Source organism: Morone saxatilis, unplaced genomic scaffold (genome assembly GCF_004916995.1).
Source record: "Morone saxatilis isolate NCDOM2014 unplaced genomic scaffold, NCSU_SB_2.0 Contig11, whole genome shotgun sequence".
NCBI classification, from domain to species: Eukaryota; Metazoa; Chordata; class Actinopteri; family Moronidae; genus Morone; species Morone saxatilis.
Window position 1 is genome coordinate 13919037 of NW_023339663.1, and position 26412 is coordinate 13945448.

The 26412-nt window shown below is 38.7% G+C and overlaps 1 protein-coding gene across 1 annotated transcript in view; it reads right to left on the reverse strand.

Moving 5' to 3' along the window:
- The window catches only part of galnt18b (UDP-N-acetyl-alpha-D-galactosamine:polypeptide N-acetylgalactosaminyltransferase 18b), a 68809-nt gene that overhangs the window by 17477 nt on the left and 24920 nt on the right, over window positions 1–26412 (reverse strand). Inside the window, exons 2-6 of the mRNA XM_035652003.1 lie at window positions 22050–22245; window positions 19291–19457; window positions 12604–12787; window positions 11490–11687; window positions 11129–11243 (exon numbers count right to left, since the gene is read on the reverse strand). Coding sequence (XP_035507896.1) covers window positions 11129–11243; window positions 11490–11687; window positions 12604–12787; window positions 19291–19457; window positions 22050–22245 — 860 coding nt within the window. The remainder of the gene's footprint in view (window positions 1–11128; window positions 11244–11489; window positions 11688–12603; window positions 12788–19290; window positions 19458–22049; window positions 22246–26412) is intronic.

A 26412-nucleotide genomic window follows, 5' to 3' on the forward strand; every position in this document is an offset into this window, starting at 1 on the left:
TGTCTGAAGTGGCTGTTATATTTTGCTTAGTCATTGCACACCAGTCACTTTCATTATGATAGGTTTGCACATACGCAATGAATTCAGTTAATTTTACCATAAAGTGAAAAATAATTTGTGTATCTGTCCCATAAGTCCGATCTGCTTATGGGTTCTTCCTTGGCTCATGAAAATTAGGCCAGTGGTTTTTCCGTAATCCTGCTGACAGACAAACCCACAATCGCACAGAAAACACAACTTCCTTGGCGGGTAAAAAACAAACAAACAAAACAAGACTTATAAGAATCTACAGCCATGCTAGCGGCTCTGTGAGGCTGCGTTTATTTGAGCTAATAGTTGTTGAGACATGTCACTCAAAACCACAAATGTCATGGTAGCACTAGAGGAAAAATCAGGATTTATCCTATGGGCCAAATTTAATGGCAATCCATCCAACAGTTGTTTAAATATTTAAATCCAGACCAAAGGGTAAAACACAGACAGTTGTACCAGCACTTTCTAAACTATAGTCAATCAAAGCTTGTACCCTTCCTCCATTCTTCAGTGTCTACTTTCCTTTGTGACAATTAAAAAAAATGCTTAGAATTTTGCCTGCCTGACGCCCCCTGCAGTTAGTCACTAATTGTCTGCTGCCTTTTTCATAATTAATCACAAGAAATGGGTAATTACTGTCAAGATAAAAGTAAACCATTAAAATGGAGCTCTGCATTATTGTTATTCCATTCAAAATACAACAATTTTACATAGTTGGACGTTCCTAATAACTCAAAAAAATCAAACCATCTAATTTGCATGGTGACTTATAAAATGGATTTTCCAGTAATAAGAACACTTAATAAGTGGAAAGCATGGATCACCAGCACTGCAACAAACATTACACTACACTTTACTCCAAGATGGTGGCAAGATCTTGGATGAGAGACTGCATCTCCATGCTGTCAGAAAGTTGTAAAATAGCGGTTTACAAAACTTCCGACACTCGGCCCATGTCATTTAGAGGTGGCATCATACTTCACTCACATAGTACCTTTTTTATTAAAAGTCAGGTCCTCACTCCACCCATCTCGCTGACTCCATCTCAGTCAGGACAGCACTACCACTCCCTTCCCTTGTAAACTTAAAACTCACCTCCTCAAGAAATACCCTCACGTCCCCTGCTCCCACTCGTATCAAACCCCTTTCTGCCATATACTCCTGCAAATATGGTCCTGTCTAAATCTTCCTTGCTTTCTAGCTGTTCTTCCTCTAATTTCTTTGTGTTAAACTTTACTGACAGAGAAGTGGTCTCACATTACAACAGCAGTGTTTGCTTAAATCTATTATCAGGGCGCCATCAGCCTGTACTGCTGCCCTCATCATAATTTGCTTTGGATAAGAGCAAGAGCTAAATACCTATAATGTAAATGTAATGTGAGTGAAAGTGCTTTATTCATTTTTCTGTCTACAGTGATGCCAGCTACCAAGCAGAGCGTCTAGTGGCTTAGCCTAAAGTGGATTTTGATGGGAGTACTACTCACAAGGTTATTTCAGAAAATCTTTGAGGATATGAGGCGTCATAATGATGCAGTTTTATGGTGCCGCAACATGTCAAATCAAATTACAGAAAATACCATTTTAATCTTAATGATTAGATTGTCAGTCTACTTAATTATTTCATGAACTTTTTGCAACCTCCGGTTTGTATATGGTTTGCTGCCTTAAAGTACTTCAGCCAAAATCTAATTTTAGAGTGTCAAGCACTCACCCCCTGCAGGCTTGAAAGAGTGGCTGTAACATGTTTGTGTTTTTCTTCTTCAGTAAGAACAGCAGCAGCTTGAAGTTGTGTCATCTTACAACGGAGTCCAAAATCTTCACAGCCAAAAACAGGAACAAGACGAACATAAAATGTCACAAACCACTCTTGCAGCATAAAACATTTCTCTGCTGTTCATCCATATGTTCAGTATTGTTCTACTGGCTAAATACAAAGCTTCTCTGGTATGCCATTGTCCTCCTCAAAGTTCTGTTTTTCTAACAGAAGCATTGTATTTACATATTTTACACTAATATTACCCACTTATTACGATACTAAATTATTATGGAGAGACTATAATTGTCAAATCAACAACCATATCTAGGCACAGCATGTCTGTGAAGCTTTGGAATTATGTTGCAGCAGTGTGCATGGAGCTGAACAATACTTGATTATTACCTCACTAAAACTAAAAACATAACATTCAACCCAGTGTGGCCGGGGAATGGGGATTCAGGACCTGGAGGCTAATATACAAGAGTTTAGGCTGTTGTTAGTGGCTCTGTCCTGCTCTTTTTGGATTATACTATGACCACATTACTATAAATTTAGGGTGGTAAATTTGCCATCATTGAAAACTAATGCTGCATGTGAGAAGGTTTAGCTTGACAGGTGCAGCAGCAGTAACAAAGGTGGGTGAATCAATTATTACCTCCTCATTAAATTACAAACGCAAATAAATAAAAATAATATATATATATTATGAATTGTAAATTGTAAGAGAGGTATACATCGGTTTTCATCCTTCTCTGATAAAGTACTATGGGATGTTGTGTCTCTATCAGACTGGTGAAAGTACTCGAGACACCAGAGGATTTAGAAAAGATGATATGGTCTTGTTTCAAGCTGGGAGGACTGAGATCTGGAGAACCATGAGTTCTTGCATCAGTCATGCCGTGAGTCATCACGGGCAAGCTGGAGGTAGGGATATGATGAGGTAGGGTGCATTTTTATGATAAACATCATGCCCTTTACTAAAAACTGACAGACATTTGAATACCACTACAAACAAAGAAATGATAGAAGCACAGCATCTTTCTCTGAATAGACTTTTTTTGTAAGCAGGAACCACAAGAAAAGGGAAAAGGTTCACAAAAAATGACGATTCTTCTAACAGTCTGCTCAGTCACTACATCTAAAACTAGGTCAACATCTTTGGGATTGAACGATATTATTCTAGATCTAGATATTATTTTTTAATTTGCACCCAAAACAATACAGTAATCTAATTAAAAAAGTCTTGCAAACTGTAGTCTGCAGAGCTTCTGTTCATGACCAAAACCTCTTTGTTAATTTAGTATGAAATATGTGTAGCAATGATGTTACAAGCATGCTGACAGTGTCTGAAAATGTGGTGACACCTTGTAGATGATAACTGTCAAACTTGAAAAGAAATGCAACAGCAAAGGAAAGACATACTTTTGCAGCCTCCTGACAAGATGAGCAGAACCTCAGGATCTCTTCGACCATATCTTCCTGTGATTTACTATGCTGCTTTAGGAATTTTCTTTTTTCATTTTATACTCGTCTGTGTATCTGAAGCTATCTGCTTTCATCTCTCTGCACCACCTCTCCTGTCCCCCACAGAACCACAACTGGCTTTAAAAAACACACCCTAATATTTCCCACTGCATTCATTTCACATTTCCTCTGTATTTTGTGATAATAAAACCACATCACATCAAAGCAGACTTACTTATAAGGTAAAGCTGAGCTTCCTCTTTTGCTGCCCAGAGCACAGAGTTGAAGCAGTGCAGACAACTGGTATCAAATTTCCACCGTATGTCTATCAACTCGCACTGTCTGCTGCCTGAAAAGGAGAGTACATTCCCCATCCTCTCCACAGAAATGCTGAACCATTTACAGACAATCCTAAATCAACACAATACACCTCCACCACTATCCTTCAGCCTCCACAAACAGTGTTGGGAACAGGAGGTATGCTGCAAGTCTTATCAGTTAGGATGGTACAGAGTTACACATTTGATGTATTTTTAGGACGTGTTTCTCTAACTTAAAAACATATGTAACCAAATCTAAACGCTCACTCTTTCACTTAATTTCCCATTACGTGTTGCCTATTTTACGTATTAGTCACATGTTTGAATAAAAGTTGCAACAGCAATCTGATTAGGTTGATCTGAGAAAACTGTAATAATCGTCAGACCGATAGTTGTTTGGTTACACCAAAACAACCAGACATTAGAACAGTTTCTTTCCACGTCACTTTTGTGAACAGCCAACCCTGAGATTAGATTTAGAAAACAATACCTCGAATAACAAAACATCTACTGTAGTCACAAATTTATGGATTACAGTTTAATATACAAAAATGGCCGAAAAAAAAAAAAACTGAACTGAAAATGCTTTATGCATGAAATGAGAGCTAATAGGCATACATCCTGACAAAAAGACAACAGAATTGTATGCTCTACCTAATAAATGACGACATTGATTAGAAAATGATTAAGGGGTCCACAGGGCTGATTAGACTAGAAGCGGGGGCGAGCGTCCCTCACACTCACTATGGTCATTAATTATAAGATAAACATTCAACTGCAAAATAGGTTTTAACATCCATTTACTCACTAATTATCATGTGAGTCATGCGAAAACTCTCTTCTATTTTAATATCATTATTATTATTACAACTCTTCGCTGTTTTAAAGTGGTGCCACCACTCCCCTACCATCAGTCTTGTCATGTCTAAACAGTTTATAATCATCAGACTGATGGATAATGAAAATAAGTAACAGATGCAGCCCTTAAATAAACCTATTTAGAAATGCTTGTCCATTCTTACACATGTACATCGCTTTAGTTCAAATATCTTGACAGTCAGTCATATCATCATGGTCCCCATGTGACAATGTTTCTAACTGTAGTTTTTATATAATTGTTTCAATGCTGCATGTACCGAAAACAAAATTCCATTCATATATATTATATTTGAGCGCTGGCAGAAGTCTCAGAGGCAGATTTCTTAAAAACCTCGACCAATTAAATGAAAACTACTTGGTTCGCTACCTCTAGGGGAAAGTGAGTAAATATGTTGTGTTTCTTTGCAATTTGGTTTAGTTACTAACTCCCAAAATCGTACAAATCCCAACACTGATTGTTAAATTGACATGGGAAATGAAGCCAGGCTGCCAGTGTTGTGTGTGGCCATCCACCAGCCTTTTTATTTTTTGCTGACCCTCACTTGGCTCTGAACATTGCCCTTGAACATAAATCGCTAATGAAGAATAAATGCATATAAATGTAATTTGTAGGACACAGGCCTGCGGTAATCCGTGCAGACAGCCATGTGAAGAGTCATAGCCTTGCATTATTAATGTACCACTTACCATCACATCCCATCGAACTAAAAATGTGGAATTTTCTAGAAGACCAAAGATGCTGAAGAGTTTCTTGATTGGTTGTTTGTGTTATTTAATTATTTAGGGAGTGTTAATGTTAGCCCAACTAGCCTTAATCTTGTTGTCTACTTCTTATTTTTACTTAATATTTTTAGAAATCTGAATCTTGCTGCACTACTTTATATAGTCATAGGCAGTTGCTGATTTGTTAAGTAGACTGAAGCTACGATTGATGTTGTTCAGATTTTTAAAACTAAATCTATCTATTAAATGAACAATGAATGAGATTTAAATTTAAAGATCGGGAATATTACATTTATATCCACTAGTCTGAATCTAAGCTCAAATTCTACAGAAGAGTATTACGTTTTCTTTGCTGCAGACCTATTCTATCTCTAAGAAACACAATAAAGCATTTAATTCAGCAGTCTTAATGCGTGTATCTCATGGCAGATCTGTACTTGAAAAATACCACCAGTTGCAATCACTTGAGAGGTCCTTATTCCAAAAAAAACTGTCTGCAGTCTGAACACAGACAAGCACAGTTTTGCTGTGTAAACATGAAACTGAACCTCCAAAAATATTTCTTTGACTAGGGACTTGTTTTTTCTTAACAGTTTCCTTCCTCCTTACAACTGTTATCATCAGCACATAAAAGTGTGCGACAAGATAAACATTCAAATACTGTATATTGGTATATTATCACAATCGTCAAGCAAGTTCTCAATCTACACAATAACCTTTATCAGGACTTTATGCAAAAGGTCATGCAATATTTCTTTCATTAAAAATAGAAGCTCATAAAGCATGAAAACGCTACCTTTCCTTCATAAAAAGTGAGTCCAATTTGGACGTTCAGACTTGAACTTTAATATTCTAGTTACCCCTTTAAGTTGTGTGACTTCTGCAGTGTTTGTGGCCTTGATGTTGCTTCAAGGTGATAAATATGTAAATCAAGGCATATGCACTTTCATATCGCAATACACAATAAAGTAAATATAACTTTATGCAGGGTAGAATGAAACCATGAATATAACTCAGGAAGAAGTTAATATTGCACAAAGCCACACACTGCCACCAAAACCTGATCAAGCAGGTTCGCTGTCTACCAGATCTGTCAAATCTGATCCAGCCTCTCCATAGGGATCCATGTCCAAGTTTAGTATTCACTATGCGCTTCTCCAGAGGGTGTCTTGAAAAACTCTGCTATCACAACTCATCTGCTATGCTGCAGCCACAGTCACCCTCCCCAAGTCCTCCTATATCAACAAGACTGTAAAGGAAACCACAACGCCTCTTTGCTCTTCCTCTCCTGGATGAGGTTTGTCATTGCTCCAGCTGGTCTTAACTTTTGCCCACAATGGTAAATTTATTGCCCCATGCCAGTAAAACAGCTGACCTCACAACATCAGCTCCATCGTCTGCCTTTCAATAGATCAATCAGTTCAAGAACTATTTTGTTGCTACGGGGTGTAATGGTTTCACTGGATTTAAATTGAGTTAAAGAAGCCATAAGAAAAGTAGCTAGTATTGTAAAATATAAAACAGAGCTGGAGAATGATATACTTAAAATAAATGGGGATGTAGTATATCTGATACAATTAACATACATTGTGTAGCTATAACAAACTTTATTGGTATTTGGAAAAGTTCAAACATCATTTAGATAAAATGAAGGGCAGTGTGGTTTTAAAAGTTAAGTAATAAGTTCAACAATGTGCTCTGCCATGTAACACCTTGCACGTAATTCAAATAATTTTAAAATCAATTCTTAAACAAAAGAGCCAGATTAATAAAGCTTGTCAGAGTTATGTGGATGGGCTGGTGTTTATAGCTTGTAGTTTACGGTTAATAGGTCTTATTAAAATAATTTGTCTTTTCAGTATAGGAAATATTCTAGTAACATTTCAAATGTCCTTCTGGCTACTGTAAACCACCATTTTACCATTTCAAATAGCATTTCTTTAGTTAACTATGCAGATTTTATATTGCATGAAGCTGGGGTATTTCTTTTGGTGCTACATTCACATTACCTCTGTCAGACAAAAGACTTTCCCATTGATTGTCTGTTGGTTTGAGATTACGCAGTGGGGTTCGATAGATTTTCAGCAGCACCGGGGTCATGAAACTCAATCAGAGCTGCTCTACAATTACTGACTGAGTCATTATAGCACAACTTTTGGTTTTCATCCTGTATGATTACACAGAACTCAAAATATTTCGTACCTTTCAAATGAAGGAGAAAATCAAACCAGCCATGTAGAAAGTGAATTACAGACACACATTTTATTGCAGCTTTATGTATTTGTTTCTGACAGTGTTCATATACGTCAGTCATTTCTCTCTGTTATTGTTGAGTGTTAAGTTATTGTAGGTAAGTTGAAAAATAATAAATGTTGAGAACTTGTTTTAAAAAGTTAACATGGATACATGCATGCATATTTATCTGTTTTATATCATGTTATACTACTGCTGTGATATATTGTATATGAATCTGAGCAAATAAATATGTTAATGTATCGCTTCAATCACACTAATATACCCCACAGACAAAAGTAACTTTCTATAAAATTTAAAAAGTGTAGCAGCTCATTTGTTAAGTCAAATCAAATAAAGAATGTTTAATGTTTTTGGTAGTTAATCACTTACTATTTTTAAATATTGCAGGCGAATAATGTGTCACTGAGGACCTGGTCTTTAGTTTGCACTTCTCTCAAGTTTTATTTATTTATTTATGCGCTATCTGGACCTTTCACATTGCTCTTTAAAATGCTCATCCAGATAATATTACACGTTGTTTATATGGAATACAAATTGCATGCCAAATATTTGGGTAAAATCTCATGTGTAAATCATTATTATGACAGTAATGGTGCTTTATTGCCACTTCCATAAATACTGTGCACAAATCCAGCCTCATAATTGTTTTTCATAGCCCTCAATGATCCTCATTTCTCAACACAACCTTCCTGGCACTGGTTGAGAGTGATGATGTCGGCTTTGGTCTTTTTGTGATTCATTGTTCCAAACTGGCTTCACTGGCGCATTACCCAGTATTCACAGGTGTTTTGGGAAATCATTCGTATTACAATTCAGTTTTAGGTTCTTGTCCAATTTGCTGTGTGTTCTACCATCTAGTCTGACTTGAAGAATTACCTCACAAAAAAACACATCTTAGGTTTGCTGCAGATTCATAAACCCATCCACAAAATATATCAACACATTGTGATTTGAAGCTCACACAGACAGCCAGTACTGTAAGGCGGCTGTGACAGGCCAAAGTTGTGAAGTGGGTCTAAGTCTGTGCTGTGCTGTATTCAGCAATTGCAAGACGCCACAGATGGCATCATCATAACTTCCCCTCATTCACAGGGTCTCTCTTGAATAAAGGCTTGGGACTAAAAATACATAAACATACAGTTAGTAAAATAAAAAGCAACTTCCTGCTAAAATGCTCTCGCTCTATAGACAAAACAAAGGCATGAAACATAGGAAAAACAAAACAAATGGATGTTGATGTGTACCCTTCAAAATAAAAGTCAGCTTAATTCAAATTTGATAATGCCCCAATCATAATTAAGCGAAACACACACCACTACAGTTGCACATAAAGATGTTTTATGTATCCAAAATGTAAAATAGACAAAACATTTGTGTCATTGTGCCAATTTCGAATGATAATTCTTGTGCACCATCATCATAATCATTCTTGTTCATGATAGAAATTATTCAGCTTTTGCTTTGTGACCAAATGTGAACAGAGAGCAGGAGTTCATTTCACCTCATACTTCCTTTTCAAGCCTCAGCCAAAGCCTATAGCTGTTGGCCTGGTTTGACTGTGTCTCTGAGGATCCGTCAGCAGCCAGTCTGTGTGCTGGCAGGTGGTCTGGAGGCATGACCAATACGCTGCAGACAGACAAACAGACAGACCCTGTTGGGGCTCTATGGGACTGCTAATCTGGGGCCAAGCCAGGGTCCTCCGGTCTTGTAGCTCTCAGCTCCTGTTGTCACCCTCTCTTTCAAAAGCATTACTGAACTACATTAACCTCTAGGCAAGGGCGAGTTCCTTCAGTCCAAGTAAACAACATGGAGCGGAACACTGAGCTCAAAACTAAGCAACGACCAAAATGATTCATCAAACTGTTTGGCTTGAACCTGATTTGTAATATATGTGATAAAATCATCAACGTGTCCAGCTATAAAGCAATCAGTGGGGCTATTATCAGGGCCTGGAATTCTAAAAGCGTGTAATTTCTGGAGGAAAATGACTTACGGGACTAATCTCCCTCCTTTACTGATGATTGCATCTCTGTCATTAGCTAGGATGAATATTTCCACATTCAGTGTCCTGTCGTAGGCTCTCCATTTCCTTCTCACAGTGTGATCTAGTCAGGAGTGGAGCTGAGGAGGAGTCGTCTCCTGCTTCTTGCTGTTATTGAACAGGCTGGTAGTGGCATTAATGACTTTGTACAGTACATGTGTGCTATCATTAGCTATCCCTATGGAGAACGGTTCTTTCTCTGGCCCATCTGCTTGCAGTACTGCTGAACTGAAGGAACACCAGAAGGATTGTCATCCAAGTCAGAGCTGAAGATGGTGTACAAATTAAGTATGGCACTGTGAGAAGAATGCAACATAACTACAGACAAAGTGCGTCTATCTGCTCTGAACAACGTCGGCATTCTCTTCACACATCACTGCTAACAGTGACAATGACTTTGAGTCCTACAACTCTCGCATGCGCTTCAGTGGAATCACCGGGGGATGAAGGTCATCATTCAGACTTCCGAACTAATTAGCAGTGATTATTTATTCTAACTAAAACTACACAAGAGAGAGCATGTCACAGTGTGTTCTGGGTACACTTGGTGAGGGATAATTTCCTCCACTGTGTTCACTTGTTCCTGTCAAAGCATGTAAGTATTTCCATTAGTTAACCTGTTTAATGGTGTTTAAAGGATCTAGTTTGTGAGTCTATATTTTTTGTGTTAATTGTCAACAAACCCCATGGAGAGACAAAAACAAATTCTATGAACAACTATTGGGTGTGTAGTTAAAGCTTATATAACAAACATATCAATGAGCAATGCAGTGACCTGGATTGACTTTATATTCTACAATTAAAAATGTACACATAGGAAGGTATTTCAAAGGTTGATTCAGGTATTTCTAGACTCTGTATATGACAATTTGACTATTTCTAGGACAACAAATAAAATAAATATATGTGGATTATCCTGGCAGTGTGGAGAGGGCTCTCACACATAATATTTAGACATTCATGTTAGGAAATATAATTTACAGAAAATATAATTAAACTATTTACTAAATAATTACAAAATCTGAAAATAATTAATATTCCTGTTGTTGGGTACTGTAGTTTATTGTACTTTGAATCAATCAGATAACAGTACTAAGTCCTGCTGCTGTTAATACTCACCAGAGCACAAAATGTATAAATCTGTGACTGAAAATAGTCCCAAACAAATGCACTATTTACAGCTGTTTGAGTAACGGTCGATAAGTACTCCAGTGACCAGCTGTTTTAGGAAATAATGAAACTGTTTTCTTTTAGGTTGAAAGTACAGCTGATGAAGAACACGTGATACCAACATCTTCAGATTGTTCTTCTGAAAACTATATATTTGCTTTTAGTCTTCTGTAGGAACCAGTGGACTTTGGCTCACTGACAGAGTAGAGAAATCAAAAATCCTGAAAATAGAAACACACATTGGCTGGATGTCCTGCTTTTCATCTCTTTACTAACTGCCACTCCACCTCTACACCATTTTAAATGCACAAACCACATTGCTGGCAGCCAAATCATTCTTTTATCAATGAGTTTAGTATTTTGACAATGAGGTGCTCAGTGACCTTGCTCCCAACATCCATTAAGTGTCATTATCATAGTTAATTCTCCACACATTACCTGGTTGAACAATGGCCCATGGCCACTGGGGGTGACATTATTACTCACCCTGATGCCCAGCTCCACATTTTCTCCACCGTACACCTCCATCCCCTCATCCAGCAAGCCAATCTCCTCAAAGTACAGCCTATCCACCACGAAGCAGCCAATCAGGGCTGGGCTCCTGGGGGATTAAAGATGATGAAGATCAGTTTTGTTCCTCTGCACAGGTAATGTTAGCTTGGCACAGTTGCTATAGTGACAGCAGAGATAAGAAGAGAAATGTGACCTTGCACAGCCTATAATTGGTTCATGAATGCTGCCTGAATTACCCTTTTTAGAGTTGACATCTGTTTACTTAATTTCAGATAAAGAATATCATATTATATTATTTGATTCAGACTATCAAGACATTGTGGTGTTCACTTACTGGATTGGTGCACTCTTGTTGCCCTTGTGCCACCAGGACTTTGGTGGGTTGAGGTAGCGACACCACAGCTCCCAGTCAAAGCCCTGGGCAGACAGCGGATACTCTTCAATCTCAAACGTGTCGTACTTGATGTTATCAAATGATGGGGAGATAATGCGAGTTCTGTCTTCTTTAATTCTCTGCAGAATGGGTTCAGCCCTTCAAATATGGAAAGAGAAAGTCATTTTACTTTGAGTGTTTGTTTTGACAGGCTTTCTCCATTACCTTTCTGATCATGCCTGTCATGTAAGGGGCACTTTTTAAAAAACAATTTCACAATTTCAAGATGAATTTGATTGAATTAATGAGTCTGATAAAGCATACATTTCCATCTGATAAGCTGATGGAATTTTTTTTTAAAATCAAAAAGAGATCAAATATGTTTATTTATTTGCAATAATGAAGTAAATCAAAAACTACACACTACATTTTTAAGGGAATTTAATGTGCATGTGTGTCATGTTATTTACACTTATGTGGGACTTTTTTGCTATTAGGAAATTAGGGAAATGTAATATAAAGAGCTCTCTAATTAAACAGTTATACTGTATTTTGTTTGCTTGAACAGTAAACTGGGCATATTTTGTTATCCTCAGACAGAGCCAGGCTAGCTGTTTCCCCCTGTCTTTATGTTAAGCTAAGTGGGTGCATGCATAGCATTATATTTGATGGACAGTTATGAGTGTGGCATCAATCTGATCTAACTTACAGTAAGAAAGTGAATAGGCAAATGTCAAGCAATTGTTTTAATGAGGTCATATCTGGGTCTGGAAGAAAGCAGATACAGTTTACAATGAAATAGTAAAAGTGTGGCCGGTTGTTCAGATACTGATGACAGATTTGGGACAGACTGCAGCATTATCCTGTGGAGTATGAAGACCCTGGCAAATTAGTGTGATCATGTGCAGAGTGAACTCGTGTATAACAGACAGAGAATACAGCTACTAGAAAAATAACCCACCAGCAGTGTTTGTTGTTTTTAAATTAGATAATTTTCTGTAAACCCACACAGAGTGATATGACTCAAACCTCAGTGCTCTTGAGCTGCGTTAGCCTGTCGATGTAAATGACTCACCAGCCAACGTTGAACTCAACGTGGGCATCAAACAGGGCAACAACTGGGGCAGTGGCAACCCTCCACCCGCTCACTCTGGACCGGATCAGACCCTCCTGCTTGGAATGCCGCACCATCTTAATGAATCCTGGACGTTGGCTGTTAAACTCGGACACAAAATCCTGCAGCTTCTCCTTTAGCTCATCTACAGAACACACACATGAATTTTACATCAATATCTGAAGAGCTTTTGAAGATCCCGCATGCGATAAGGTGAGTAAAGTGAGAGCTGCTTGTGAGCAAACTTCCACCCACAAGACGCCGTCATGTCCTCCTCCAGTGGGCAGTATTTCATTGGTAGGAGTCCAAAAGTACTCATGCTTCACTGCTTTGATCACTGGACCAAAGAGGCAGCAGCTTGAGCCAGCACTGCAGACCTCCATGGGGCTTACCAGTCATAACGGGATATTGCAATATTGAGGACTCAGCCTGCAACGCTTTTCAAAACATGAGGGGAGGAGAAGTCCATCCGTTTTAATGTTTGGCTGCAAAGTTTACCTCCATTATTACCTGAGCTATATAGTGTATGATGAGTCATAGCCTGCAGGACAAAAGAGTTAGTGCTACTTATATGAAAAAGACTCACCCTTCTCCCTACAAGTTATAAATGGTAGCAATATTTCTGATAATTCTCTTAAAAATACAATAAATTACAGCAATGTATTAGAGGTTCCCCTTGTGGTTCAACTAGCATTTCAAGCCAAGTGAAAAAACTTGGGTTGATAGGCCACGCTTTGGAGTCAGAAAAAGCCAGAGAGTGAGCAAAACCACAATTATATCACACCTCTATACTGTACTGTAGCTGGAAAAAATAAAACTTTCATCAGCACTGGGTTTCATCATCCCTAGTATAAATCACCTTTGGCTGTGTTCTCACTCTCTCACTTTTAACCACCGGTACCTTTTGAGTTTAAAGGGAATGGGGAGCAGTTGCAGGCAGACACATAGCGGCCGTCGTGAAATCATGCTGCGTCTGGCTTCTTCAGTGGCAGGGTGAGTTGAAAAAAGTTTGATTTTCCAAACAGACAAATTGGAAAACAGTTCTGTTAGTTTAGTTTATGAAGACATTGTCTGTATTATGGGAGTTTATATCTCTTACTGAAACTTCAGCACTGATTTATTTCAATGTGAATTATTTTCTCCTACTCTGCAAACAACAAATTAGGTTGCAGTTTGGCGTGCCAGCTAATGTTGGCACCTGTTAGTAAACAAGTCTCACAGTATCTATCAGTGCATCTACAAGAGTGAATTTCAATATAAAATGCAACAGTATGTAATAGGAGTAATTTTAACTCATCTTTTCATCAGACATTCTTTGTGCATGTAAAGTCAGGATGTTCAACAGCTATTTCCATATTTTTTTCTTCCAATTTACATATAGGCACAGCAACAGTATTGTAGAGGAGACACATTGTACTGTATCACATGCATATAAACGTACATGCAGTAGATATTGATAAAGTAATTATGGTATCTTGATTTAATAAAACGTTAATCGTGTATATATTGTTTTTCTGGAATATGATAATATAACAATGGAAAGCAAAGCATATTAAAAATCAAAATACATTATTGAATGACCACCATTATGACTTTTCATGTCAAGCACAATGTTAAAACCCTGTTTCCTATAAAGTTTTGTTTCTCAACAAAGTGCATTGTGTGAATCATTTAGGCCCAACAAATCCAACAAATGTACTGAATGCATCTCCTTCCTCATTAAAAATTGAAAATTGTGCATTGTTTACATCCATGATCCCTAGTGTGCAGCTTCACTGCCTCTGTTGGCACATTGCTAAGCTCCTTTGTGCATGCCGGCATTCAATAAACCATTTTCACAGCAGCCATTTTGACATGAAATAGTAATCTGTGTTACCATTGATACTAATTAAGGTTATGTTCCATTCGTTAAATAGAGTCAGAGTGCTGCTATTGTGCATGTGGGCTCACTAGAAAGACTCCGCTACACTAAATGGAACAAAACCCAAGTATCATTGGTAACACCTGTGTTTACCTTCTACTTTTTCTTGTCAAATTGGCAGCTGTGAAAAAAGCTCTGTTGTTGATCAACGGAATAAAACTGTAACAGGATTGTGCACCTTGTCGCCTGCAAGCTTACAAGCGTGCATGTGCATCCTCGTATGTGTGTACAATACAAACAAAATGGAGACCCAATAGTAAAAAAAATTGCAAGGTACAGTGTTGGGGTTGCCCAGCTAAAACACCACAGACTCTGGAATTTGTTAAATTACCTCAATTTGTCTAAACTGCTCCTTGGGCAAAAACTGACCTTATGAGTCAGCTGGGGAAATATATAGTAAAAAAGATATCAGAGCCTGAGATGCAGTGTGTTGCATTTAATCATTCCACTGGATGCAGCTGGTCCTGAGAAACTCAGAGAAGTGCTGCTATTTCTCACCAGGCCATAAACAAGTCTGAAGCAGAATAATACTCACTATATGCACCACGTGCAACATGAATTCCTATTCTACATTTATATTAAGTACGAAACTTTCCCATTCAGAAGAGCCAGTAGAGGTTGTGGTTCTCTCCTTCCTGGTAAATTCCAATCCGCAAACATCCCAGGTGAAAATATGCTTAAAGCGTAAAGCAGAGGTTTTAGCTTATGTAGTAGAAAATTGCCTACACTTTGGACACTTAATTCTGGCTAAAGGAAAGCTACTGTAGTTACTCATGCAAGCAGCTGCTCGTGCCGTTCCAACAGATTACTGTATCTATAATAATCCATCAATAATTAAGATATTCTGATGTGTGTGTGACTTGAAAACAAGAATGACGATGTGTTAGGCCTCATAACAAATCATAATAAAGCACAGTCCATTACACCAGGCATGGCTGATGGCCAGCAGTCATCAATCTTTCCGAACTGATATCCTGTTGAAGCTCTGCTGGAAAGCAACAGGCTTTGAGATGGTGTTGGACTGGGACAACAAGTAAACAGGTTTCCAACATCACTGTGCAGTCAAGCAGTAAATCCAGTAACATATTCAAAATGTAACAAGAAAACAGGTTTTTTTCAGAAGATAAAAAGCTAGTGGTGAGCTGCAAAATTGTGAATACACCATTTAGCTCACCTCTATCCTACCCTCAGTGCGATACGACAAAATAACATTGTATGAAACTGTGTATAACTACCTAAATATGGATACTGAATCCACAACTACCAACAATGAAAAGCTGTCTGTATTCAAAACATATCTGCAAGTCTAACATAGCTTAAAAATCTTCTTGTTCAACTTTTCTTGAAGTGTGCAGAGAATTGAATTGTAAATATAATATCTGTAGTTCTGTGCATAACCAAGCAAAGGATGTTTAATTGATAAAAGTGGTTTTATTAATGTTTCCTTTGATGTATATCCTCTTCCTGTTTATGTATGTCTTAACTGGGGTTGTCTGTCTCTTTGTGTATGTTCAAACTAAACACCATTTATCACCACACAGGCGTTACTGCTTGCACAGCAGATGGCAAATCGGCATGGATACAGGTCTCACAGTTGCTGTGTAGTTTGCACTACCCCACTTGGCAATTTCTCACTACACAACTCTGCAGGTGTGAAAATCTCTGTTTAAAATATCCAACTGATACTCACTCTTCCTCCACAATTTCATGGGTCCTGTATCCAAATACTGGGTCCAGGCAGGGTTTGGATATGAGTATGGCAGTTTGTTAAAAAACATTTTGAACACATGTTGCTGAAGTTCCAGTACAAATGTGCACTGCTTGTACTTTATAGTTGGCAGCACATACTGCTAACTCAGCTTTGTTGGTGTTTGCTGATGTCGTCCCAGCTTTTGTGTACCCTCCAGCTTTTATTGGCTAGACCTGCAGCGACCGCTTGCTGGATATCCAACTGGTTTCAAACAGTTGCTGGAACTTCTCTGGACGCCTGAGTCGTTGACTGAATCCGCATTACACCACACACAGTCACAGGGACTGACAGCAGTTTAAAGAGTGTAGAAGTACACACACAAGAGCTGGTCAGTAGCACATTTTACCAGATATTCAAATATCTCCATCGTCTGCAATGACTCCATTACCATTACAGATGAGATGAATCAGACTCAGTTTCTGACAGCTATTGATCTGGCAGATACCATGGAAAACAATAGAAGTTTAAATAAAGGCATTACATTCTTTCTACTGCCTACTGTCTTGCTTGAAATTAGCTCCTTATCACAAAATCCTTTACACTCACATATAAGACTCCTTGGTATTATTATTTAAGTTAAAGTATGGAATCACAAGTCCTCTGACAGCCCGTCTAATAAGTGAGCCCTTCTCAAAAGCCCACTCTTACACAGATGAGCCTTTCTCGGGCCACAGCTTGGGACATTATCCAATTAAGGAGGAATCAGCTAGGTCAATTTGCCCTTCTCTCCCTTGATAGCTACACGTTCTCCTGCATGCTAATGCCTCTCGGAGGTGAGCTGTGACAGTGGCAGATGACTAATGTAAAGCTGTGGATGCCTGGGAGGTTAGCTGTGGACGATGACCCCTTCAACAATCTCAGCAGCATCATGGGTCAACAGGCTAACGACATTTAGCACAGATAAGATTCACAGTCATGGTGATAATGATAACACCAGGCCTATCAGACGCAGTGTGACAGAGTGCTCATGCAAACAGGGTGAAATGCCATGAGCAAAATGTCAACACGTGACTTGGGTCCCTGAAGGAGCTAAAGGCAACTGCTCCCAAGCTCTCAGTTATGTGATAAAATATGAATCTTTATGGGAACTGATGTGATAGTCCAATAATATTCTAGGGAGAGTGTAAGAAAAGTTTGGGTTTTACGTTTTTTAACAGATAACGTTTGATATATTCAACTTTCTGGTCAATAATAGCCAGAGGGAGAGTGATCATTCTTATTCCAGCATGTTGAGATAACTTACCAAGACATATACAGTATATTGATCTATATTCTGTTCCAGCAGGCTACAGGCCATGCTACATGTTTTGCATTATTGACTTTGGAACACATATCTTTCCCAATGCCAGTATTTCCCATGTTGATTACCCTTAATGGCTGTCTCAGTCCTTGTTACAGGCAGCACAGCCCGTTTAGAAGTGTATTGCCTATAAATGACCTTGGCAAAGTATCATTACCTTTTTATAGCCTGCTTTCTGCCTTTGTAATGTAGTTAAGTCTTACACTGTAAATTATAGGTCCACTTTTCACAGGTGACTTCAAGTCTATTTCTTGTGCCTTGCATGGCAGACTAAAGTCACCTATCACTGATCTCACACATCAGTTATCTCAGTAATAACAAGTGAACAGAACTCAGCAGCTACACACTGTCAGCAAATACTGGCTTTCTTTTCAGCCTGGCACTGTTATCTACGCCCAATGAATGCAGATGTAAGAATTAGGGTTGCAAATGCAGACAAGGTACAAACACTTCATCACCTTGCTGTATTGTTATCTGCCTTGGGGCAAATTTCCTGGCTTTGCAGCTAATTAGTGTTATTCATCTATCGGTTAATTCCAGAGAGCACAGATCCTCATTAAAAACATTAAAGTAGAGTGGAGCATTAAATATCACAGATACAGATTTCTCTACACATGAGGCAATGATATGTAAACCATAGACCTCATTTAACGAACAACTACTAAAGCTATTTTCTAAAAGAGACAAAGCATACAGTGTCATACTTTGTAAACCACACCCAACGCAAGGGAAAACGATTGGTGCCACAAAATGCAACCAATGACTAAAACTTTAACTAGCTAGCTAAATACGATAGATTTCAGCATGTGAAAAGATGAAGCACCCTATGTTTACCAGAGAGAAATTTTAGTGTCCCTTCTCCTTACCCTTCTTTTCGTGGAGAAATTATCCCACTGAATGGTAAGAAGTGAAATACCTTGATATTTACAACTTTGATCAGGTAAAATCCTCATTTAACCTAACACAGAGATCAAAACCAGCCTTGTTTAGCTTAATTACCTCTTTGCTTATATTTCTGCTGTAAAGTTGGGCATTTTAACATGTGGGCTTATAGCTCACTTTTGGAGCCAAGCTTCAAGTGGCCATTTGAGGGTCACTTGAACACAGGTTTCTGGTACTTCAGTGTTGACATTATTTTCAGCCCAGGAGGTTGCTTCTTGAACTTCTGGGTTTTCCTTGTTAGTAGTGCATCCCACCACACAGCAGTTTTGTGGCATTTTTCTGTTGTTTGAGAGTAGATGGAAAGTGACAAAGAGGCACTTTCATGCAATACAAAGTCAGTGGAGAGAGATGAACTGTTTTTCCTTACAGTGTGAGTGGGAATTCAGTGCACTCTGTTTCTATGGTTGTTAGGATGTTTGCTAGGCCCCGCCCCTCTGTTGCAATGCCTCATTAGCAATCGGTTCTCACGTATGTTGTTTACAATAATAATGGTGAAACATTTAATATCTAATGTTTTAGTTAATTTTGAAACTAAGGTCCTTGATTTCAAACAGAGGTAGACAAAAGCAGCCTTCTCATTTTTAGCCAGCGATTGCAAATGTTGCAAGCTGAAATAAAAACCATGCACTATTTCAAGATGTTAAGAAATCCAAAGCTGGGTAGGCCTGCTGTGCCTGGTCATGGTTGCTAAGCTACGATTGGACAATTGCTGTATTATAAGATGATGTTTCTTACTGTTATTGCTGTTGTCGTCCACCAGGATTATCTCTTTGAGAAGGTGGGAGGGCGTCCTGTTGATGGCGGAGTGAATGGATCGCAGGATGACGGACAAGGCTTCATTCACAAAAATGAACACAATGCTCACTTGAGGGAGGTTTAAAGGATAAGTGATGTTTCTGCACCTGAGGAGGACAAATAACAAACCCTTGGTGAGGTAATGTTTAGACATGCATTGTGTCTAAAGAATTAGCAGATAAATTTGACATTGATTCCTAGCAGGGTAATGTCAGATTTCATGCCAACCCAGGTACTTGGCAGACAATATCAGGACCCTATTTTCATGAATCAAGGTATAAATGTAGGCACTGGCACCAGTTCATGGCCAGGAGAGTTTTTAGAAATCTGACCACCAGAGTGCTACCACAATAGTGGTGCACCTGCAATGCAGTTATAAAAGGGATCAGTTCAGGAGGAATAAATAATGGGTCATGTGGTAAAGTCTGACATCAATCAAGCTGCTCTTTCCCTTTTAGAATATTGTTTTCTGCCACCGCCTGCTGACATTTTCATTGTGACTAAGGAGACCAGCCTCTTCTCCCAAAAGGAAACAGATGCCTTTTTCCAGGAAATGCACAGAGAGCAAGTATATATAATATAATAATCCTCTTAAAATGACCATTTAATTTAATTACAGAGTGAATTGTGTTGGGGTTGTCATATCTTACCAGTTTCCTGCCCTGCCTGTCAAATTCAACAAAATTACATTGCTGTTACCACATCATGCTAGTCATTATGGCCAAAAGCCTGTTGTATTTACAGAATCCCATGGCTTGGGCACTACTTTTGGGAAATATGTGCAAAATGTGTGTGATTAATGTATGCCCCAGAACAGTTTTGGATGAGTGTACAGAGCGTATTAGTGGGAATGGACGGTCTGAAGGGAGTTTAGTGATGTGCAGTAGAGAAAATGCCCTGAAGATTCTTGTGCTGTGTAAACCTTAACACCAGGATGTCACCTTGTGGGCTCCTGTAACCTTGGTGACTTAAACATGAAAGCACTACTGAAAACTGAGTCATAGCCAACCAGTGTTAAAGATGGTGTATCGACTAGGCAGGATTGTGGTGTTATTTATCCAGGACTTAATTTAAAGTGCACACAGCGCATAAATATCTCCACAAGGCTTTGAAAAAATGCATGTTTCCCTTAATTTATAGGCTGCAGATGGAAAACCTGTAGTTTGTCCTGCCACCTTCAGCTGGCTGAAGTAGTTTGTGACAGATATTGGCACAGTGAGAATCACCCCTTAATCAAGCCTGCTACAAACAAGAGTTTTCCTTTGCCTACGTAAGATGATGAACTCAGCAGCAGGTAATTGCACTAAATGCTGTGGGCAGAAGTAAATTCTTCATTGGTTTTCAATTAGAGGCACTCTGTGTTTGAGAGGGAACAACAAAGCGTTTTTCTTTACGGCAACTGCCTCATAAGTTTCTTTGTTTATTACTGAAAAGTGAATGGTCCTCAGAGCTAGGGCTGATTGATATGAGGATATATACAGTGAGACTAGAGCTGAAATGATTCATCAGTTAATTGTTTGACAGAAAATTACAGTTTCATTTTTCTAATATAAAGAATGTGATGCTTTTCTCTCTATATATATACATAAGGAAAACCAATATTTTAAACCAACAGTTCGAACATGACACCTTGGGATCTAGGCCCGCTTAATGGGCATGGTGTGAGATTTCATGGACAAATCAATTAACACAGACAATAATCTGCAGGTTAATTGATGATTCAAATAATTGTTAGTTGCAGCACTGAGACAATGAAAACGTGTTAACTGTTACTGTTGTAACTAGATTTTGCCGTAGTGTTCATACCGTGGTGGCTATCCCTTTAATATCTCTGGGCCATGGAGGGCAAGGTTGCAATGTTAGTAAGTGGAACTCCATCTTATGGATGGATTGCTATGAAGTTTTTTTAAACATGTATAGTCCCCAGAAGATGAATCCTAATTACTTTGGTGATCTTCTGACTTTTTTTCTAGTGCGTCCATGAGATTCACATATGGAATATTATGAAATGTACACCCTCTGGATGAATTGGTACCTTAACTTTTCATTTACGGCCATCATCCAGTCAAAATTTTAATTTGTCCAAATAGCCTCAGCTGTACTTTTGTTTCCAGTTAATTAGCAAATGTTACCATGCTTAGCTAAGATGTTGAACAAGGTATAAACATGTCTCACATCAGGATGTTAGCACTGTCATTGTGAGAATATTAGCATTCTGATGTTACCATTGAGCTCAAAGCACAGCCTGACAGTGCCTCTAGCATGGCTGTAGATGGTTGTAATTTGCTGACACAGCATTATCATTTCATATTGTGATATATATTGCTATCACAACATAAAATTACATATATTATGATAAAGGAATTAACTGTATTTTCACTCCTATGTGGAGACAGACATATTAGTTGATGCCACAATTACATTACACGAGCAATTTGGTTTGACGTTGTTATACAGTACTACACCTTCTTCGTGGCAAGTGAAATCACCAAAAGGTGCAAGCGAGGAGAGAAATCTGCTTTCACACAATCATACTGACACTTCTGTAGCACAGAATACACTCTCAGTCTGTAATTCAGTCTGAAAACAAGAGTGAAATAAATAATTTAGTCAAACATATTATACTTTATACAGCTAGCATCTAGTCTGGGCTAACAGTATATGACAGTGTTTGAGCACCATTCTACCTGCAGTCTTACCCATCAGGCCTGAGGTCTGGTATTGGCCTGTCTAGAGAGAGACGATCACTGAGGTAGCCGTTATATCCATAGTACTGGAACATCTTCAGTGCCACCCGCCTGTTGTCCGGACTGAGCTCCTGACCCCAGTGAGCAAACAGCGACGAGTCAGAGAATGATGTGTCCGCCTGACCGTCCTCTCCCCTCCCTGGAGTCTCTAGGAAGCACAGGAAGACAAATAGCATGAATATTTGTCTAGGCCACAGCCTCTCAACCTACCGGTGAGGTTGTGCGTGAGGTGACATTTAAGGAATGTGGAAAAATGATAGGGCTAATATAATCACTGTGATAAATGCTGTTTTCCTTGTGCTGTAATGTATGTTAGCAGGTGAAGGGTGGCCTGTTATTTAAAGAGACTGATTGGCTGTCCTTCAACCGAAACTCCGGGAGTTCATACACATGGCGAGAAGCTCTGGCGTCCTTGAACAAAAGATTCAATCCCTACCAGCAGCTGGTCGGCTGTTCTGTAGCTGACAATGCTCTTTGACCTACGCAGAGAGGAGCAAGTGAAACTAATTTCCCTAAAGGTATCGCTAGAGTAACACACACGCTTCCTTTAAATAATTAATCAAGTGGTAATGTGTGATCATTTTTGGAGTAAGTGAACCTTTCTCTGTGAGAGTTCTATCACTAGAGAAGATTATAGAAGGACTCCATTTGTGTTTAAAGGGCTGAAGACTGAAGAGTTCAAAATGAGTGCAGCCCTGACTCATTTCATAGCTGAGCAGCACTGACAGCACAGAGAGCAGAGAGACATTTAACGAACACACACTTAGTGTGACAAACAGTATATTACTGCTTGTGGCCCTTGTTGATAGACTCAGTTCATGTCCAGACTCCATAAAACACTGGTGGCATCTGTTAGAAATTCTGTCCTGCTTCCAAGAGGTTTTAATGCACTTTAGAGGCAAACTTCTGAGTGTGCTTAACAGTCAAGGAGCTTTACCCACAGGAGATTGGTTTACCTGCCAGAAATACAGTATATAAATGAGATAAAAAAGAAGTGATATTATCTTGAAGAATATATAAAAGTTTCCCTGTGCACTTGCATGATTATAGTCCGTAGCTCTGAAGACTACATTTATTTTTACACCACAAATAAAAATATGTTAACAGTGCAAAAGATTTCCCGTTTTTTTCCATTTAATACAGCCATTTCATTGAGTCCTAGTACATGTTGGGATGTGTGATCTGAATATTGCAGAGTTTTAGTGTGATAGAACAGCACAGTGATATTTATGATCTGTGAAAATATGGGGGTTAGGGTGAGAGGTTGGTGGTGGTAACTCAGTGAAGTTGCGAAAAATCTCATTTCATGTGCACTGAGATTAGTGAGAAAGACTATAAACTGTATGATGGGTTGTCTTCGTGAGGTATAAAGAAACAATCTTGAATGAAATGCATACAGCCTAAAAAAGTGTAATAAAATCATTTACTTCATAATAATTGACCTTATTGAAAAAGACAGGAAAATTGAATTCCATGTCATGGATAATTATTGCAAATTCTTAATTAAAATATCCTAATCAGCAGGAAATTAAATCTAATGAAATTCCGTGGTGGTATCATCTGTTATTATATAATAGTTTGATTAAAAGAGAAGACATCAGTCCGCTGTAGCATATTGAGGCTATACCACAATAAAAAAGAGACACATTTCATTATAAAGCGTCTGTATTTCAGGTTACTGCTGACAGACTGACGTTATCAGGAATAATTCACAACAAACCAGACATAATAAATAGTTTTATTTCTTTTTCAGAGTAAACTGAAATGCAAGCTAGGAGAAGAGTGATAAGAAGAATTGTATTATTTTTGTTAATATTATTTGACATAGCAGTGTTTCCTGAAGTTTTAAATTAATATATGTCTCTCAAGTTTCTGAATACGATAAAGATGAATAAACTGTTTATGCTAATAAATGAAGACTGAATGTGGAATGACAATAAACTGAGGAGCCTCAAAGAACCAAAGAGGACAGAAAAGGTTTTGAGTCCTCCGTGACACTGCAAGCAATGCGTGTGTGTGTGCAGTATGCATGTGTTTTAGGCAGATTGGGGAAGGTTAATATTCATGAGCAGATTGTTTTAACATACAAGTGACAAACAGTCAGGCAAGTAAGAGCTAAGACAACAATATGGAAGCATGAAGGGATTACATTATGACCCAAAACAAAAACTGTTTCTGAAAAGGCAGGCAAGGAGTTTACAGTAAATGTCTTTAGAAGGTTAACTATTGAGTTTGTATACTGGGAAATTAAACATGAAGCAGTACCACTCTTACAGTACCCATTAAAGATCCAGTTTGTAGGATTTAGTGGCATTGTGGTGTAGCTGCTTATTGCAACACCCTCACCTCACCCTCCCATTCCAAGCGTGTAGGAGAAACAACGATGGCTGCGAAACTTGTGAAAATGTGAAAGGTCCTACAGCCAGTGTTTGGTATGTCTCTTCTGGGCTACTGTTGAAACATGGCTGCTCAACATGGCGGACTCCTCAGAAGATGACCTGCTCCCTCACCCCACTGTACACTACCTGCCAGCACCAAACAGCAGACAGACAGCATCGACCTGGTGAACATAGTCCCAGAGCATTTAGCAGATAAAGATTTTCCTCAGGAGCTGGTGGAGACCAAAAATGGAGCTAAAAAGAAAATGAATATTGGATTTACATGTGCCAGGAGAACAGAAATTTAACTGAAATTTAACTGAAAATGAATCAAATGTAAACTCTCCATGTACAAAAGCTGAGTTACCACAGTGGCTCAGGTTTGATTCCAATCTATGGCCCATGTTGCATTTTTTTCCCCAGCTGCTAGTATCGAATAAAGGCAAAAAATAACGTAAAAAAAGGAAACAAAAAAAAAAGAAAGCTATAGCTGCAGATAATTAATGTGGCTAATTAATCAAGAAATACCTGAGTAGCCAAAGACTCCTACATTTACAATACCAAATGTGGTAGCGTACAGTATTATACACAAATAGTTATCTTATTATCATTTACATGCCACAATGCCATTTCTGTATTTAAAAAAATACTCAGTGAAGCTTTAATAAATCAAAAAGTCAACCAACATCCAAGCTGAGAGAAGAGTGCACAGTGAACGGTACGAGCCTGAGGCGGAATAACTTTGACTCCTCACATTCAACACGCTGCTGTTAAAGTTTCACTGCTGTGAAGCAGAGAGAAAGTGTCTCAGCTCTTGATAAGACAACACGGTTATTAGACTAAGGACAGCATAAAAGTTCTGAAAGTCTTTCAATTCTGGCAAGTATGCCTGAAGGCCCATTCATCTGACTGCTTGTGGTGGTGATTAATTAAGCCTTCAGAGACAGTTTCCTCAGCGGTGAATCTCTAAAGCAGCAGTCAGGGCAGGTTGGTGTTGTTTGGACAGGGTAACCTGGTCTGTTTAACATGTTGTTTCAGTAGTGCAGTAGATGACTGACAACCATGCTGATAGGCCTGCAACCTGGGGTTCAAATAAATCACACAGTACAAAACAATTTCACCGTATGTCACATGACTCGCTTTTAATGGAGCAAGTCATGTGACACACTGTAACCTTGCTGTTTGGAGAGCGGTTTCCTCTTGAGTACACATTCAGACAACTAACCTTGGTGCTAACTCAAGTAAAGCACAGCCAAATACCTGAGGCAAAAACTAGTGTGTATGTGTGTGTATGTGTGTGAGTGTAGAAAGAGGTGAAGTATTCCCTAAGCTTCCCAGCAGCACTCCAGGCGTGTGTGGAGTGCAGCACTAAGTGTGCTTCCATTGCGTGCACAGCAAGGCAACTGAGTTATAGTTGTCTCCTCCCACAGTCACAGAAGAGAGAGGCAGGAGAAAAGATATTCACATACAACACGCTTATTGCCATTAACAAAACTGAAAAAAACATCACTGGAGAACAAACTTTAGACAATTACCACTGAAGTCACTGAAAGAGAACAATAAACCCTCAGGTCCTACACAAACTTACTATTTTACAGGCATAGCAGCACATGTTGAATTATTAAATTTGATCCCATAAAACATTCACAGTCATGAAACTGCCCCACAAAATTTTTTATCAAATTATATTTATTCACCCCCTCCCCTGCCTATGGAGAGGAAAATGTTTTGAATTTCAAACGCGAATCCTTATCATTTTTGACACCTCAAACATAAGTCTCTTCCACGCAACGCTAACCCACAGATGTAGACTTTTGATAAAACTGCTGTATGCCTGAATTTTTTACCTTGCCTCTATACTCTAAACTCTATTGTACTCTGGAAGTAGAGAGGGAAGCGTTTGGCTGTTGGAACAGATTTAGTGAAATCAATGAAGG